Here is a 19,923-nt window from a genome sequence, read left to right on the forward strand (position 1 = left end):
GATTCTATTTTGTCACAACTACTGTCTATGAAATAACACCGAGATCGAATTTTCTGAAATTCTACTTTGAAAAATGCTTCGTAATTTAATCCAAGTTATTTTAATATGTACTTGTATAGTATAAATTAGACATCAAATTCTACCTTAAGTCCTGTAAAATGCAAATACGGAATACACATTTTGATATATCATAATATTTACGAAAAACAGATACTAAGTTTTTTTTTTTTTTATAACATGGACAGATATCACTACTAGTCAATTTTATCACGAGAAAAGCTCGATTATTTTATATGTCATACATACATGATTGGTTATTATAATAGACAATAAATATTGAATTGGTTAAATATGTACATCGATATGGAATCTACCAATTTATTACTTTAATACTGAGAGCATAAGGTTGATTATCTGTTTGTATAAGTTACGAACTGGTACTACAATGACTAAAACAGATTAGTATAAATGCAAACATTTAAATACAGGTAATTTCTCAAATTGAATGATCAAGTGTAATTCATAAAACTGGTGATATTATATAATAACCACACTGCAGTATCGTATACAAACGTGCATAGTACTATGCATCTTGGTTAATTATATTTGCGCAAACTCTGCGCTAAAATGCGCATGACTTAGTTTAATTGCGCAAACTCTGTGTTAAATTGCGCAAAAACTGCGCTAAGTTGCGCATGATGTTGTTTAATTGCGCAAAAACTGCGCTAAATTGCATAATGTAATTTTGCAAACAGAGTGGTGTATAATATGGAGGTGTTTAGAGCAGCGACTTGTACTGCGCGAGGAATTCCTCCTCCTCAGTGAGGGAGGTGTCGAGGTAGTCGTCCTCCTCAGTGCGGATGGCCGCGTTCAGTCGCCGCAGAGCTAGCTCGCGCTCTTTCTTCCTGCAACGTAAGAAGATTATTGGCCAGTTTCACTAGTTACAGATAAAGTCTCTGATAGCGTATCCGGAACTTATCTGATATATAAACTTTGGTTTCACAGGACTCAGTTAGCAATATCTAGCAGAAATTACTAGCATATAGCATTAATTATATCAGATAACTAACTAACACAAACATATCTTAAAAGTGTCCTAGTTTAAGAGGTGGAAGAATCTTTCTTAGACGGATTGCATCACGAACTCCGGATGTATAAATATAAACCTTCTGTTCGAACTGTATCAATCTGTATTTTTTGGCTTAATAAACTTTATTTTATTTTTATTAATAAAAACAGGCTCAGTAGTGACGGTTAGAAAGAAAATGCATACCTCTTCTCTCTCCTATGCTTCTTGGCCTTCCTCTTAGAAACTGCGCCTGAACTAGTCGACGGATTGTCGGGATCGTCGCCTATTTAGAAATGTTAATATTAATAATTATATTGTCTAATTCCATTAATCAACATAATCAATATTTAACATCACATGTAACATTTTTAATTTTAGTAATCGCTCATCATATAAAAAGTATATGTAGCGGCAATTTTTGCAATAGTTATATGCATGCGCTAGCCCATTTAATGTGGTCTATTTTGCTAGTGTTACTTACGCCGAGTCCGTACTGGTCCTGGCATGAAACAAACAATCATGTTTCATAATGATTTCAACTTCAAAATGAAATAATGATACAATAAATAAATATTAATCCTCCATCCATATTAATCATCTTCTCTGTGCACGATGCAGACACAAAAGTTAAACAATCGGTTTATATCACATTTGACTTATGGAACAGCGAAGTTATTATTATAATGCTAACGTTTTATTATTTGCTTGAGCTCGCTGATCTCAGAAACTACAAATCCGATTTGAAAAAATATGTCAGTGTTCTATAGCCTATTTATCAACAAAGGCGACCTTTTATCCGGGTGCAGGACCTAGTGCCTACGAGACGTGAAGCTAGTTAGACATGTTTCACATTGGCTCAAATGCCAAAGGTTTTCAAAACCTATAAAGCGACTTCTTCTAAATTAACTTAAATTTTCAGAGCACATGTTATACTGACTTAGTACGACCTTCCCACCGCCAGCCACAAGTCTGTCGACAGCCCCGCTGATGTGATTCCTGGACAGCCGGAGAGCTGTCTTCGCCTCCTCAGTGTCGTAGCCCATTGCCTCCAGCTGTATAATATACAACTATCATAAGTATCGGATAATCGCGGAAGAGAAAGAAGCTCGATATAGAGCATAAATCAGTTCATACCGATGGACAACCACCCGCAACTCCGCATAGGTCCAGTTGAAAACCAGCGTCAGACACTAGCTATCTGGCATAATGCTGAACTGGACCTAGTTGGCGCAACCTTTTGTTTCTTTATTTTGTTTTTTTTTTTCTATGTGTATGTATGGCTTGTATTTTTCTTTATTTTCTTTCTTTCTTTCAGTGGAAGTTCCCCTTAAAATTAAAAACCCTCTTTTTCAAAGTAAATGGTCGTTTATGAAAAAGAAAATGCCATTTATGCTGTCGGTGATCTTGGCCCTAAAAACACATGCGTTCGTTTTCGAGGTGGCAACATGATGATGGATACTACTCAACGTCCATGATGATCTCATAATTTATCACCTAAGAAACACTTTGTAGAATGGAATGCATTAAATGATTGAGTATTGAAAAAAAAAACCTTGCAGTGTTTCGTAAAGGACAAAATTTTGTCTGTTTAACAGGGGTTTCAAAGCGGTGAAGAGAGAACGTTTTTAACATGAAAACGAAAAACGTTTTTGAAATTGAATAAATAATTGTGAAATGGTGTGTAGTTACCTCAGCGACTAGTTTGTTGTCGGGCTCCACCTGGGAGTCTTCCGAGCTGGGCGTAGACGCGTCGTCGGATGACAGATCGCTGTCCGCCAACTGTTACACAAAAGGATTATTTATTTATTTATTTGGGATGTCAACAGTCATTTATTACATTATGTATAGGAAAAATCGATACATGCGAAAAAATTACAATCTAAATTCAAAACCAATTACAGGCAAACGTTATGCGACGATGAAACAATAAATATGAGGTAACTGGTGCACTGAAGCAATAAGTGCACAGTATATAGTTATAACTGTGCATAGTTATAACAAGGTACACTAAACCAACACTAGGTGTACTATACCTATATATACTAGATGCTATTAGGCTACACTATGTGCACTAATGTACACTATGTGCATTAAGGCTACACTATGTGCACTAAGGCTACACTATGTGCACTAAGGCTACACTATGTGCACTAAGGCTACACTATCTGGACTAAGGCTACACTATGTGCACCAAGGCTACACTAGATGCACAAAGGCTACACTATGAGCACTAAGGCTACACTATGTGCACTATAACCACACTATGTGCACCAAGGCTACACTAGATGCACGAAGGCTACACTATGAGCACTAAGGCTACACTATGTGCACTAAGGGTACACTATGTGCACTAAGGCTACACTATGTACACTGAGGCTTCACTATGTGCACTGAGGCTACATTGCATGCACTAAAGCTACACTATGTTCGCTAACGATACACAAGATGCATTAAGGCTACTCTAGGTGCGATAAATCGATATAAAGTGCGCTATAGCTCTACGACGGCTAAATGGAACAATGAGGAGCAGATTTGTAATGAAGGAGTACTACAATAATAACCCGGGTGCACTCACCAGCTCGGGCTGTTCCTGTATGAGCCTGACGGCCTCGGCGGCGTGGTTGTTGGAGTTGCGCAGCGCCAGCGCCGCCAGCCGCCGCCCGTACCCCATCCCCACCAGCGCCTCCACCAGCGCCGCACTCACTGCCGACCCGTCCGCACACACTCCCAGCGCCCGACGCTGTCTGTGTCACACGGTAATGTAATACAATACTCCACCAGCGCCGCACTCACTGCCGACCCGTCCGCACACACTCCCAGCGCCCGACGCTGTCTGTGTCACACGGTAATGTAATACAATACTCCACCAGCGCCGCACTCACTGCCGACCCGTCCGCACACACTCCCAGCGCCCGACGCTGTCTGTGTCACACGGTAATGTAATACAATACTCCACCAGCGCCGCACTCACTGCCGACCCGTCCGCACACACTCCCAGCGCCCGACGCTGTCTGTGTCACACGGTAATGTAATACAATACTCCACCAGCGCCGCACTCACTGCCGACCCGTCCGCACACACTCCCAGCGCCCGACGCTGTCTGTGTCACACGGTAATGTAATACAATACTCCACCAGCGCCGCACTCACTGCCGACCCGTCCGCACACACTCCCAGCGCCCGACGCTGTCTGTGTCACACGGTAATGTAATACAATACTCCACCAGCGCCGCACTCACTGCCGACCCGTCCGCACACACTCCCAGCGCCCGACGCTGTCTGTGTCACACGGTAATGTAATACAATACTCCACCAGCGCCGCACTCACTGCCGACCCGTCCGCACACACTCCCAGCGCCCGACGCTGTCTGTGTCACACGGTAATGTAATACAATACTCCACCAGCGCCGCACTCACTGCCGACCCGTCCGCACACACTCCCAGCGCCCGACGCTGTCTGTGTCACACGGTAATGTAATACAATACTCCACCAGCGCCGCACTCACTGCCGACCCGTCCGCACACACTCCCAGCGCCCGACGCTGTCTGTGTCACACGGTAATGTAATACAATACTCCACCAGCGCCGCACTCACTGCCGACCCGTCCGCACACACTCCCAGCGCCCGACGCTGTCTGTGTCACACGGTAATGTAATACAATACTCCACCAGCGCCGCACTCACTGCCGACCCGTCCGCACACACTCCCAGCGCCCGACGCTGTCTGTGTCACACGGTAATGTAATACAATACTCCACCAGCGCCGCACTCACTGCCGACCCGTCCGCACACACTCCCAGCGCCCGACGCTGTCTGTGTCACACGGTAATGTAATACAATACTCCACCAGCGCCGCACTCACTGCCGACCCGTCCGCACACACTCCCAGCGCCCGACGCTGTCTGTGTCACACGGTAATGTAATACAATACTCCACCAGCGCCGCACTCACTGCCGACCCGTCCGCACACACTCCCAGCGCCCGACGCTGTCTGTGTCACACGGTAATGTAATACAATACTCCACCAGCGCCGCACTCACTGCCGACCCGTCCGCACACACTCCCAGCGCCCGACGCTGTCTGTGTCACACGGTAATGTAATACAATACTCCACCAGCGCCGCACTCACTGCCGACCCGTCCGCACACACTCCCAGCGCCCGACGCTGTCTGTGTCACACGGTAATGTAATACAATACTCCACCAGCGCCGCACTCACTGCCGACCCGTCCGCACACACTCCCAGCGCCCGACGCTGTCTGTGTCACACGGTAATGTAATACAATACTCCACCAGCGCCGCACTCACTGCCGACCCGTCCGCACACACTCCCAGCGCCCGACGCTGTCTGTGTCACAATGTAATGTAATACAATACACCAAGTGTTCACTTCCTTCGTGTATATTTCCTACCTGTCCCGGCGATGTGCCTCCCGTGCCCGTTCTCTCTGCTGCCTCCTGTCGGCGAGGTAGTGATGAGCTCGCTCGCGGTCGCCGGCGGCGGCGCGGAGGCCGCTGCGGGCGGCAGCACGCGACCAGCCCAGCTCCATCAGCGTCAGTACTGAGTCCTCGTCCACCTGACACGTAAGTACGTAAATATGTAGCATCCCATGTTGGGCTCCGATATATATACTATTATATTTTGCATTGAAAAGTTTATCGGATTTAATTTGAATTTGAAATAAGAACTTTCGGAGATACTCGGACATAATTTTTGATTAATTTGATATAAATTATAACCTGTGGGAGTGGAGGAAGGTTCGAGATTCTGTAACATGCAGCGTAAGGGCAAGAAATCAAAGCTTTCGGAAGAGACATTAGGGCTTATGAAGAAACGACGTGAAAACCCGCCTGTCACTTCGTCAGCTAAGCGGGCTCTAAACCAAGAGATCAACAAGCACGTACGACGCGACCTCCGGTGCTCCAATACTTTTGACATGGAAAGAGCAATTGAGCTGAATCGGGGGTCAAAGGTGTTCGTACAATCTCTTGGAAGAAGCCACTTGACGAAGCTGACCACAACAAGTGGAGAAGTCGTTTCTTCGGTACCGGCAGTCCTTTCGGAAGTGGAAAATTTCTATGGCCGGTTATACGCATCGCATGCATCTCGACCTGATCCCGGAAATGAGGATTCTAGAGCCACATTAACACGCCATTTCACCGAAGACCTGCCAGAAGTCAGCAGTGGCGAAATCGAGATCGCTCTGAGACAGCTCAAAAATGGAAAAGCCCCTGGCGAGGATGGCATTACAACAGAGCTATTAAAAGCGGGAGGTAAGCCCGTACTGGGGGAGCTCCAGAAGCTTTTTAATGCCGTCCTTTTCGAAGGGAGAACTCCAGAGGCGTGGAGTAGGAGTGTTGTCGTCCTGTTCTTCAAAAAGGGAGACAAAACCCAGCTGAAGAACTATCGACCCATTTCCCTCCTAAGCCACGTATATAAGCTGTTCTCAAGAGTGATCACGAACCGACTTGCGCGGAGACTCGACGAATTCCAACCACCGGAGCAGGCTGGGTTTCGGAGCGGATACGGCACCATAGACCACATCCACACAGTGCGGCAGATTATACAGAAGACCGAAGAGTATAATCAGCCCCTGTGTCTAGCATTTGTGGACTATGAGAAGGCCTTTGACTCGGTTGAAATCTGGTCTGTTTTGGAGTCCCTGCAGCGTTGTCAAGTAGATTGGCGATACATCCAAGTGATGAGATGTCTCTACGAAGCCGCTACAATGTCGGTCCAAGTACAGAATCAGCAAACAAGGCCCATACCGTTGCATCGAGGAGTGAGACAAGGGGATGTTATTTCCCCGAAACTGTTCACTAATGCAATGGAGGATATGTTCAAGACGCTGAACTGGAAAGGACGCGGCATCAACATCAATGGCGAACACATCTCTCACTTGCGATTTGCTGACGATATCGTCATCATGGCGGAAACGCTGCAGGACTCCGATATATATAACAGATGCTGAACGACCTGGCTGAATCTTCTCTACGCATCGGCCTACGGATGAACTTGGACAAAACCAAGGTCATGTTCAATGAACATGTTCTACCGGAACCGATTGCGATACACGGCGCCGTTCTCGAAGTTGTTCGGAAATATGTATACCTCGGGCAGACATTGCAGTTAGGTAGAAACAACTTTGAGGACGAGGTGAATAGGAGAATTCAGTTGGGTTGGGCTGCATTTGGGAAGCTACGTCGAGTCCTAACATCGTCGATCCCACAGTGCCTAAAGACAAAAGTCTTCAATCAGTGCGTTCTACCTGTCATGACTTACGGAGCCGAAACGTGGACACTGTCGGTACGGCTGGTCCACAAGTTTAAAGTCGCTCAGCGGGCTATGGAAAGAGCTATGCTTGGCATTTCTCTGAGGGATCGCATTAGAAATGAGGTAATCCGTCAGAGAACCAAAGTCATCGACATAGCCCACCGAATCAGCAAGCTGAAGTGGCAGTGGGCTGGCCATAGTAGCCGAAGAACCGATAACCGTTGGAGTAAACGAGTTCTAGAGTGGAGACCACGCCTCGGCAAACGTAGTGTAGGACGTCCTCAGGCACGGTGGAGTGATGACTTGCGCAAGACGGCTGGCAGGAGCTGGATGCGAGCAGCCGAAAATCGATCTCAGTGGCGTGCACTTGGAGAGGCCTATGTCCAGCAGTGGACTGCTATAGGCTGATGATGAAATTATAACCGCAAAATAACATCACACCTCATATTTTATTTATATTATATTATTTAGGATCTCCAACAAAAGATGTACACATAACATGACATAGATTAGTTAATAACCTAGTTAGGTTGAGGAGATCAGATAGGCAGTCGCTCCTTGTGGCACACTGGTACTCAGCTGCATCCTGTTAGACTGGAAGCCGACCCCAACATAGTTGGGAAAAGGCTCGGGAGATGACATACCCTGAGCGCGTTGAGCTCGAGCTCAGCTCGGGCGAGCTTGTCTTTTGCAATGGCTCGCTTGTTCTGGTGGTAGGCCACGATGCCCTGCAGCAGGTACAGCCGCATCAGTAGCACGCGTTCGTTCGCTGCAAGGAATACCATGCTGTATACACAACTATACACCAGTTAAGTAGGCAGTCAACTTGAATAAAGAACAAATAGACATAATAAAGAGTCATATCAAATGCCTACTCAAACGGAAAATTTGTGTCCACAGGGATAGTTCATTGTGGACATTATTTTTGAGTCGCCAAGCGGCAAGCGCACCAGCCTCAATTAATGCGTATGAACAGCCACCACCTCAGTAGCAATGCGAATCATATAGCCACTATGTTATATTATTTTATTTATTTACATTTATATATCGCATGTACTTTACGTTACTTAACCAAACACCTGTACCTGATACTGTGTCTCTGCAAATAAAGATTCTTATTCTTACAGGTATTGATGAAAACGTTATTTCTACCCTACACATTTGCAATACTTTACTTCACATACAAAATACATCAAAATTCGACTCTTACATACAAAAACTTATGACCCCCACTCACCAGCACTACCCTTCAAAGCGATCAGCCTCTGATGATCTTCCCCATAGGTATCCGTGAAGGCCTTCTCCGCGTTGGCGAGCCTCTGGCCAGCATCAGCCGCGTGGGGCAGGCTGCGCAGACACAGGTAGCACCAGGATATGTCCAGTTGCAGCACTGCCCAGTTGTCCACTGTCCTCAGGATCGAGTCACGGCATTCACTGGGTAACGAGTTTGAAGTTAGATTGGTGGAAAATGTGATATAGACAGTGCTGTAGATTGATAAAAAGTAAGTTGTCTCTGTCACAGTCAGGGTGGGATTAACTTCTGCGAAAAGTGGGCTATCCTTGGTATAGGGGGATATCTAAGATTAGGTGGCTCGTGCAGAGAATTTAGCATCACACGAACTACTATGGACTATTATTATAGTCGCTATTGCTAGTCGAAAGCGAGAACTATATAAAACATCTATGTATCTATAGTACATGAAAGCATAATTAATAATAAAGTATGTTGTTATCTTTATAAAATAATGTAAAATTTACCTAATACAATTCTATACCCATTACTAATTTATTTTTGCTGCGCCCTAACAGGGTAATTATTTATTAAATTACAAGGCACACCAACAACTTATTTACAAATGCTACGCAGATATTAGTATAGAATTGTTAGTTCTGTGTAAATAAATCACTTACAGGCGTGCACAGCGCTCACAGATAATAGCGTGGTCGGCTGTAAATAACTTAAATCAATAAAATTAAATTAAAAGTAACTAAAACATAAACTATACAATTAAGAAATTAAAATAAAATAATACAAAATTTGATAAATTAGACAATTAAATTAAACAAAATTAAATCAAGTAATAAATCAATAAAATTAACGAGATCCAACCGTAAAAAAACTTAATTAAAAATATTTATTGATGGGAGATCAGTGAGAACTACGAATCAATCCTTCTTTTATAATTTTAGAGCGAAATTGAGAGAGAGCATCCGAAAAGATATCAATGTCAGCATCTTGATTACTGGCACTGATCTTATTGTAAGTGTCCATCATCCTATTAAGGGGAGCGGAGCGTCCCAGGTTTGTACGACAGCTTCTACTCACAAATGTACTACGTGCCCTAACCGATCTCACCCGACACCCGCGAGGAACGTCTAATTTGATCTGTTCAAGCAGTTCGGGAGTGCATGTTTGACCGTTCACTATCTTGAAAAGCAGAACCATATCCGCCAGAATTCTACGATCTTGCAGAGAAGACAGTCCAAAATGATTCATACGAAGCGTGTAGTCAGCTCTGTTGGGGCAGCTATTATCCCTGAACCGTAAGTAACGTGTAAAGCTTCGTTGAATCCGTTCGATTCTGTCCGAGTGAACGCTGTACATTGGATTCCAGACCGAGGAAGCATATTCCAACGTGCTACGAACAAGGCTATTAAACAGAGTTTTTAACGCTGCAGTGCCTTTAAACTCTTTGCACGCTCTTTTAATAAAACCTGCCATTTTAGCAGCTTTCACGGTAATGCTGTCAAAGTGAGAAGTAAAAGACAGGTTATAGCTAAGATGCACGCCTAAGTCCCGAATAGTCTCAACTCTCTCCAAAGGAGCACCTGCAAGTGAATAGGATGTTGGAATCGAGCGTTTTTTACGTGTAAACGTGATGTGATGACACTTGCTTACATTTAACATCATGCCGTTGGCGACGCACCAAGACTGCAACGAGTTGAGGTCCCTTTGAAGTAGTGCAGCGTCCTCTAGTGACCCAACAACCCGGTAGATTTTCAGGTCGTCAGCAAAAAGTGAACACCGACTATGACGAAAGCTATCTGGTAGGTCATTTATAAAAATTATGAATAATATTGGGCCAGCATGTGAACCCTGTGGCACACCGGATGTTGCAGTATATTCCGAAGAGTGGTACCCTTCCATTACTACTCTCTGTCGGCGCTTATCCAAATATGAACAAAACCATTCCAAGAGACTCCCATGAACACCAATGTTTTCAAGTTTTAATAATAACGTCCGATGGTCGACTTTGTCAAAAGCACTGCTAAAGTCAGTGTAAATGGCATCTATTTGTTGACCTGCGTCCACAGCTAATGACAGGTCATTAATGTAAGATACTAAATTCGTGACAGTTGACTTATTACTGCAAAACCCGTGTTGCTGAGGTGCAATCTGACATTTAATATGCGCATTTAATATGGGACAAACTAAGGACTCGAATACCTTTGAGAAAATAGAGAGCATGGATATGGGACGATAGTTACTTGCGTCAGCTTTATCGCCTTTTTTATATACCGGAACCACGTTTGCCTTTTTCCACTCCGAGGGAAAAATTCCAGTTGACAAAGATCTATTATATATCAGTGATAACGGAAGAGTAAGACCTCGGACACACTTTTTGATGAAAATTGGTGGCAATCCGTCAGGACCGGCACCTTTCGTAACATCTAGCTTTTTTAGTGCTTTAAAGATATCATTTTCATTAAAATTAATTCTACCCAGAGATTGTTGGGGGAAATTTTGAGGAGTTCGCGCAAGCGGGATATTCTTTCTATTAAAAGTGGAACTGAACTGCGAGGCAAAAAGGTTACAGATATCGTCGCCATTAGTAGCCACTACATTATTGAATTTAATTGTAGATGGAACAGCAGCAGACTGTCTATTTTTGGCCTTGACGAAAGACCAAAAACATTTGGAATTAAACCGCATATTGCTTTCTATTTTATGCACGTATTTACTGTAGCACTCTTTAATTTGAGCCCGGGCTCGGTCGTTGAGAATTCTATATTTAACTTGGTCACGTGGATTATTATATTTCCTAAAGCGAGATCTTAATTTTTCTTTTTCGTTTAAAATGGTGACCAGAGATTTTGTGTACCAGTGAGGGTATTTACAATTAAGTCGCTTGTATTTGGGAACAAGTTCACTTATTATAATGTTTATACGTTCATATAATGTAGAGACCATTTGATCTACATGCGAACACAAACCTAACAGCTTTATCCAGTCTATCTCACACAATTTGTTGTTGATTGATTCGTAATTAGCACTGCGGAAGTTATATACTTTGGTCTGTCTAGGCTTTAATGCCGCAACAGTTACAAACTGGTAATCTATTACAAGAGGTGGATGGTAATTGTCGACTCTGCTAATCGGGGTTTCACACTTTTTCACTACGCCCGATTGAACATTCGTGAGAAACAAATCTAAGATTTTATTCTTCGAGTTTTTCACTGAGTTACATTGCTGCAGGGAGTTCAGGGACATGAAATCTATTAACGAAAAACCTAGACTATTATTATAATTTGAGGGGACCGTTACGGTTGCATTCGTGACGCTAAGGTCTACTTCCCAGTTTATGAAGCCCAGGTTGAAATCTCCGAGTATAATTACTTCTTCACCAGACGCGTCGATAATACTTGATGCGACATCGAGGAACGAGTCCAGTTGCTGTTGATTCACTGGCGGGGGAAGGTAGACGGCACAAATGTTAATCTTCTTCCCGTTGTTTAGTTTTAACCTGACCCACAAATCTTCCGCTGGGGTTTCCCATTGACAAGCACGTGATGAATCAAACCTCTTAGACACCGCGATCAGTACACCTCCCCCTTCTTTACTTCCCAATGCACTGGAGGCTCTGTCCCTTCTATAGACGTTATATGAGGCATCAAAGATCTCTCCGTCGCAGACATTGCTGTTGAGCCAAGTTTCAGTTGCAACAATAACGTCGTACTGGCTAGCACCAACTTCCATGTTAATATCCTGGAGTTTCGTTCGCATACCTCTAAAGTTTTGGTAATAAATTGTGAATTTTATATAAAGACCTATAGTATATGTCATATATGCACACGTTAACACAACAATTCCCTAAAGTAGTGCGATAGCTTGCAGGGATTTTACTTGCCTTGCGCTTGTTCCGTCATCTTTGCGAACAAGAATACGCCCATCACGAACCCATACGTATCTATAGCCTTTCTCGCGTGCCATTTTCCTGGTCTCAGCGTGAATGGCTTTGTTTAAAGGCGATAAATGTTCGGAGACGAAGACCGGCATCTTAACACCACCGTATCCCAAGTGGCTGGAATTAAGCTTTTCTTGTGGGTGGGCCCGGTTGAACTTGGCGACAGATGCGAGGATACCATCTCGAACCCTGGTACTTCTCAGCTTTACAATGACCGAGCGTGGACGATCACTATGGGCATCCGTTTTCCGAATACGCGCAAATGACAAGATGTCTTGTTCCGCGATGTTGTGAGATATCGCATTTCCTAGCTGTACCACGGTGCTTAAGAGATTTTCGTTTTTGTTTTCAGGTATTCCATTTATTTCTATGTTATCTTGACGTGAGTGTTGCTCCAAAATGTTGACTCGTTCGACCAGTTCCGACATGGACTTCTTGAGACTATTGTTCTCAGACGCAAACTGCTTTATGACCTCCTTGTTATTATTGAGTTCAGCCTTTATGTCATCAAAGGTTTGACTCATGAAGGTTACTGAGTCTTTCAATTCGCCAAGCAACTTAAGACTATCCCTCAATTTAATAAACTCCTCTTCAAAGAATGCCTTCAGCGACACTTTAAGCTGCGATGAAATTACAGACTCAATCTCGTGACGGATGGATGCGAGAGCATTGTCATCGAGCGCACGAGCTACACTTTCGTATTCGGTATAAGTTGCATTTTCCTCACTTGAAACACTATTAGGCGTATTATCAACACGCGCCCGCTTTGACGGCTTCGACCGAGAGGGAACGTTGCTGACTTCCCGATTCACAGGAGTAGTTACAGCCTTTTTATGGTCCTCTTCGCCATGGGTAGCGATTTGCCCTACAGGTGGCGGGGATCTTTGCACGCGAGGCATCTTTTTTATAATTGAACGCGTTGGTGATTAGTCGGAGTGGAATGTATTTAACCGATACTAAAATCGGGGTGGCGCCACTTTCGCAGTGTCAGTTTTGTAGCTTGAGCGCACTGTATTTATTACCTGGAACGCAGCGCTCGTGACAGTGCTGGAATGTTGGCAGCAATGACAATCTATCAATACGTGCACGCGCGCAGGATTCTGACGGTTATGCTGTAGCCCAAGCACGAATATTTGCGAAAAGTTATTCGTATCGAAATCGAGTAACATTTGTATGAGAATTGTACAGCGCCCCTATCGGGCGTAAAAGGAAACAAAACATGGCAGCACGAACATTCTTTTGACGTACGGTAACGTAAACTCTCGAAGGCTGGCTATCGAGTATGGTCGAAACATTATTCACTTGAAAATAGTCGGTGAGAAAGGTTTCGAGAAGTGTAAAAATAAAGTTTTAACCGTGTTTATGTTTGTTTAGAGTTAGTTTTGTGAATAAAATTATTGTTAAGTTATTGGAACAATTAGTAATAGCTTCAATATAATTTAAAATGCAAAGACCGCCACTGTATGAACGTAGTACCGCATATTATTTTTTAGCGGCAAAGGACAATGGGCGATTCCGGTCCAAATGTCCACCACGAACGAGACCTATATGGCTAGATAGCCCGTTAAATATAGAACATATTTTGTTATGAAAGTAAAAAAAAATATAATGCCAGAAAAAAGTTATAGCAAAATAAAATAAAACATTTTATAGATTTTTTCAATTTAATTTTTTCAATTACTTTTCGTGATGTTCGATTTTCGTACTTTCTGTAACTTCTGACAAAATAGAATTGTTCATTATTAGAGAGAAGACACCACCAGTTACTTCGAACTATCTTAGATCCAGGCACCGTTGAGTATATTCAAGCCCTTCTGGCACCTCAATTGGTTCGTGATTCGTACATCCATCGGGCAAATAAATATGGGTTTATATGCAAATGTGTCTTACTCATCTTAGTTTTAGATAAAGTGCGGAAATGAAAGTGGAATAAAATAAAAAATAATAATGACAACATACAAAAACTACCGAAAATTAAGAATACATTTTTGGCTATAACTTTTTTTTGGCATTGTTTTTTTTTTTTACTTTCTTAGTAAAAGTTACTCTAAATTAAGTGGACTATTTAATTATATAGGTCTCGTTCGTGGTGGACATTTGGACCAAACTTCATACATTCTTGCCCAATCTCCTTTACTAGAATATTATGGATATCAATCACGAGAAACAAGGTAAGTAATTAAATCATATTTTATTTATTTGCGAACCTATAGAATTAATGTGTTTGAAAAAAAAAATGTTATTTATATGTTTATTTTTAATCATTGTAGAGAAATTACGCGCAGAGCAAAACTTAGGAATAGAATTTACCCACTGGACATAAATGAAACCGAATTTAAAAATATAGAAATAGCATTGCACTTAAAATACTTCACACTAAAGTTTATGCCACTCAAACTTATTAAAACTGTTTACTCACGCTTCCATGAATTCAACCATCATTTCATATTGCGTCTGACTGGTTCTCATAATATTTATTATATTGAAAGCACTTAATTATTTGTAGCAAAAAAAAAAACAGAAATACTTTTGTTGTGGACGTGTAGCAAAACATAAACAAATTTGGCGCCCTTACGCGCGTCGGATGTCAAGTGGGTGCGTTCGGCACCCGTCATTTTTTAAAAATAAAATCTCCGTAACTATGTTATATTGCTAGAGATAATGCCATTTTATAATGTCTAATAATTAACTTTGGGTCTCTTTTTTATATTACATTCAGTTTTTATTATAATTTAATAATAATAAAACGTTTAATCAAAGGTAAAAAAAATATTAACAACTAGAGTTAGTTTTCGAACGCACCATTCATTCAACAATCGTTCATTTTGCTCACTGTGGCGCGTCCCTATTTACATTTGCATGACGTCACCTTGGAATTCGAATCGAGTGTTCGATAGTGCTTCGAATGTGGTTCGTGCTGCCTACTATCGACAAACTCCGTTTTCGAATCGAGGCCTCGATACATTGTCGATTCGAATACGTTAGATATTCGTGCTTGGCCCACAGGACACTTAACCGCGACAATTCCTTGAGTACGCAAGACAGTCACTGTGATAATGCACTTTTTCACTATTTAAGTTATTAAAAGTTTTAATGTTTATAGACGCACAGAATGTTTGTATGCACCGTTGGTGGATTGACACTTCACTGTTTTTGAGTTTTTAATGTAAATAAAGTTAATTAGCAGCCGAAAAATTATTTTACGAATAAAAGATTACGAGCAGTATTAGTCGGTTACGGAGCGCGTTCCGAAGACTCCCGTAATGTAATGTAAGTAATGTATAACTAGGATAAGGATGCATTTCTGTAACTGTATAAATTTAGCAATAAATAAATAAATTTATTAAAATATACTAGAAGCCGACTCCTAGTATAATTTTGCCAATAAGCCTATCCTACCTGAGGTGCCTATCAGCCTCCAACAGCAGCACGAGCGCTAGTGGGTAGTCATGCTGCTTGGCCGCAATTCGGCCGCGCTCATGCAGCGCCAGCCCCACCAGTAGGAAGCGTCGCTCTGCTGCTGGTAGTTCCACTGCCTTGCCTGACTGGTCTTCTATCTGAGGAGTCAAGGTGACTGTTGTGTGGAAGTAGTAATTAAATTCTCGAAGATCAATTATTATTAATTATGAATGCGTAGCGGTGTTATAAATGTTTGTGACTTGAACAATTTTAAATACTTACCTAAGGGTGCATCTACACGTTGCAAGCAGCTTGCGCATGTCGAGGCATTTGCCAAAATACCCACCCGCGTGCTCTTGTCACTTGTTAACGCAAGTTACTTTGTAGATGCACCCTTAAACACAATTTTGTAAGCCTATTAAAAGCCGCAAGCTGAAACTTAATAATAATTACTTAATTATTAGAAAAGTCAGAGCAGGCAGTTATTAATACAAAGGATAACGAAATATGCAAACACATTTATTAATTTTAGGATTAGCAAAACAATCAGAGATAGAGAACTGATTTAAGAATTCAATCGCAATAGCACTCGCAAATGCTATAATTCCACAATAATAAAATTCAACAGCTTCAGCATGTTATACCTTCATATACTCATCATCATCAGCCAGTTCGTCCACGTACTCGGACAGCAGCGTGGCATCATCACGGACAGTCTTCATCTCCATGTACATTGTGTCCTCTTTCTTTACTTCCTCAGGAGTTTCTGAGAACAATATTGGTTTTGAATATTCTTACAAAAACAAATGTGAAATGTTCTGTTTAGTATAGAATACATGTTTAAGCTGGTGCATTCTGTTCTGAAAATAGCTTGATGCCAGAAAGCTAATTAAAGATTTTTTTGTGTACACTAAGAGGATTAGGTATTCGAAGTGAACCTGAGGACTTTTTATTTTATTCCCTTATTTCAGATCACACCAAAAATATGCACGTTTTAATGTTCATTCTGCAACCAAACTTTTACCAAGAATGCATCTACATAAGAAATTGTGCGGTAAATACAAACCTGCCATGACAAGTGCCATCAAGGTAGCTCCATTCTTCAAGCCCTGCTCCTCAAGGCTGGGCGTGGGCTTCATCACTTTCCCATTGAATATCAGTTTGACCCTGTGTGACAATATGTATAGTTTTATTAGAATTACATTTCCTATATTAGGCATTCCATGCTTTTGATTTCACCCACCTTAAAATCTGGTTAAACCATCACAATGGAGAAAATAAACAGACTAAACCTAATAGGTACTACTTTAACTAATTATAAACAATGTTTTATAATTAGGTGGTAAGTATTCAAAAATCATCAATCAATCAAAGTCTCACAATATGAGACATTTCAAGTTATTCATCTTATTTTATTCTTAAACAGTGTCAGTAATCTGCTCAATAATTTTTGAAATTTCTTGAACCTATTGTATTCTGTATTTATATTACTAGATGTTGTACCATAAATAAGTTAAAATTAGATAGATATCACAGGATGTGACTCATCACACATTAAAGAGCGTATCATTTATCAATCAAGAGCTTCTATTTTAAGAACTTATCAGAACAACCAGATAAAATAGATCAGATTAAACAAAAACATACCTATTTTCTGCAACGCCAATTTCAGTAGCAATAGCAGAAATAAGCTCTGACCCCATCACGTCTAACTTTTTCTGAAGTTTTATCATCCGAGGCTTTTCTCCCGGTATGGTGGCCTTGATCCTGAACGCTGCAAACCCTGTCTCCTTATACTCCGCATTTTCTTTAGATCTCTCCAGCGAATGCAGCTGCAGTTCCCGTAATGCTTGATGCACCACATCGTTTTCTAATGACAAGTCCTTTGCATATTTTTCGGCAAGATCCTGTAAAAACAATGTAGGATTGTATTGGGAAAACAATCGGAAATTTATCTTGCCCCATCATTTTATCTATTACAGGTCAAATTTAATAGGTATAGCAATCACATTGAATTTTTCCTGCTCACGGGGATTACCTATGAATCATAGCCTAATATTATTTGGCTAACTATTTGCCTGAGAAACGGACACTGCGATAAAAGGTCAAGAAGTCATTTTGTTTCCAAAAATTTTATTTCGTATTTATTTGAAGTCTCCCTAAAATCGTATCTGTAATTATAAGTAGGCTGCTGTTTGATAATTAAAGTATTTTTTTTGTTCGCCGGGCAATGAATTGAATGAAAGCAGACATCAACAAAGACCTGGGTATTCTATATTATACATACCTTAAAATTTTGTGTGATTTCACTATCTTGCGTGATATACGGCGCCTCCCATAACTTTACCTTCTCTTCGTTCAGTTTAGCGCGCAGTTTTATCAATAAATCTTCATGTTGGAGATTAGTCTCCATTTTTAGTGAGACAAAGAAATAATAAATAAACAGAATGATTCGCAAAAAACTATTTTTCACGAATTTCAGTTCGGTATCTGACAAGTGACACGACAACAGTGACAACCACCTGACAGCTAAAACTAAACTGACAAGTGACACTAGCAGATGAGAGGCAACGGCTTGTTCGTTTCAAATCCTTTCGTTTTTATTTCTCTAATTTCAGAAATAATACAATTTATTTACATAAGATTACGATATAATATTTTTCTATTATTCAGATATCACATCACATTTACAAAAACACGTAAGCATTGTAGCTAAAGTATAAACGTAACTAGGTAATACACACTACAGTACATGCCTGCCTGCATTCCTGCATCTTTATTTTCACTTTATATTATGTACCTTTTTATAGTTTACTGCCCATATAAATTCCTTCCTATATTCCACACTCAATAAAACTCGCTAATTTGATGTAAACTGCTTATTACGCAAACATTAATTTAGTTTTAGCACGAGGGTTCCGATTTGAAATGGAATCATGGTTACAAGCAAGATCTGTGTAGTATGTAAGTTTTTAATTTTATTGATTATCTTTTTAGAAACACAATGGTTCAAGCTATGTTTTTTGCCATGGGACCCTAGGGAATACACTCATGAAATATTAATGGTCTCCCAAAATTAATCGAATCGGTATGTTCCCCTGCGAATTTTGTCTATTGGGAACGGCATTTTCTCTTCGCATGAATGGTCCCATTTTGTCACTAAAGTTAGTCTCCATAGCGTTAAGATATACCTAGCATCCCGCAACTCTTAATAGATCATCGGTCGGATTTGTAAATGACCTCTCATTTGTCTTTATATGGAGAAATCATCAGATCACAAAGGGAGTGTTAGACTTTTACCGACTAAAACCTAACTTTGACCGTTTTGGAGCTGTTGATTACTAGGTTTTCGTGACAGCCACTTGTGATCCTTTGTAGGTACTTCACTAGCTAAACTATGGCTGTAATTAACTTAGGAGAATCGGGCCCCAGCTTACTCTCGCAACACATACTTTTCACGTAGGACAAAGGGCCTCGCATAGACCGGCCGCACGTAGCCTCGCAATGGCTAGGGCCGCCGCTGGCTGTATCTACCTATGTATTTCAAATTCATCTGTCTGAAGGCATGAAGAGTAACCATAAAATATATTTTCATCACTATTCTAGTAACTTTCGTCAACTTACTTTATGAATTTCATTGTTATGATAGACATTAAGGTGTCAAATCGAATCAAAATGACCGCTTCCGTGGTGGGTGGAGCTACTGATTAAAACCCTCCCGTGCTATTTCTGGAGGCCTTTAACTGCCTGGGCCGTGGTAGGTAACTCTTTGGAACAGTACCGGAGCAACAATGGGAATTTACAATTTTCCCAAAGTTATTGTATTTTCATTAAATTAATCGCAAACTCTGCTCGTTTCAGAGAAGTTTGCAACTTGTCTTAGAATCAGTAATTTTATTTTTACCTGAAGAAGTTTTGGATCATTTTCTCGTTCCAATACTCTTGGAACCTTAATTACAAAGACTCGACAATAATTTGTAAGCCCAAACGTGTTTGAG

The 19,923-nt window shown here is 41.4% G+C and overlaps 1 protein-coding gene across 2 annotated transcripts; it reads right to left on the reverse strand.

Annotated features, from left to right (window-relative positions):
- Positions 1 to 92: 92 nt before the first annotated feature.
- Positions 93 to 18,442, reverse strand: LOC124635590 (NEDD8 ultimate buster 1-like). 2 transcript variants are annotated; one of them, XM_047171515.1, is made up of 14 exons: positions 18,213 to 18,442; positions 17,573 to 17,832; positions 16,992 to 17,092; positions 16,570 to 16,691; positions 15,926 to 16,083; positions 8,578 to 8,774; positions 7,985 to 8,109; positions 5,480 to 5,643; positions 3,645 to 3,813; positions 2,759 to 2,848; positions 2,007 to 2,121; positions 1,551 to 1,568; positions 1,274 to 1,352; positions 93 to 905 (listed from the first exon to the last, which is right to left on the reverse strand). In XM_047171515.1, exons 1-14 carry the CDS (start codon positions 18,336 to 18,338, stop codon positions 779 to 781), a joined length of 1,851 nt encoding a protein of 616 aa, XP_047027471.1. In that variant the 5' UTR covers positions 18,339 to 18,442; the 3' UTR covers positions 93 to 778. The 2 variants fall into 2 exon arrangements, with proteins under 2 accessions (XP_047027471.1, XP_047027472.1); XM_047171516.1 differs by lacking the exon at positions 1,551 to 1,568.
- Between the last annotated feature and the right edge of the window lie 1,481 nt (positions 18,443 to 19,923).

Source organism: Helicoverpa zea, chromosome 13, assembly GCF_022581195.2.
Source record: "Helicoverpa zea isolate HzStark_Cry1AcR chromosome 13, ilHelZeax1.1, whole genome shotgun sequence".
NCBI classification, from domain to species: Eukaryota; Metazoa; Arthropoda; class Insecta; order Lepidoptera; family Noctuidae; genus Helicoverpa; species Helicoverpa zea.

What these genes read in the sequence shown, in the direction of transcription:
- LOC124635590 (XM_047171515.1), bottom strand. Translation starts at nt 18,338, where the DNA reads ATGGAGACTAATCTCCAACATGAAGATTTATTGATAAAACTGCGCGCT. An exon ending in GAGGCACATCGCCGGGACAG is followed by an intron (nt 3,814 to 5,479) that starts GTAGGAAATATA and finishes CGTGTGACACAG; the next exon opens with ACAGCGTCGGGCGCTGGGAG. An exon ending in AAGCATAGGAGAGAGAAGAG is followed by an intron (nt 906 to 1,273) that starts GTATGCATTTTC and finishes CTTACGTTGCAG; the next exon opens with GAAGAAAGAGCGCGAGCTAG.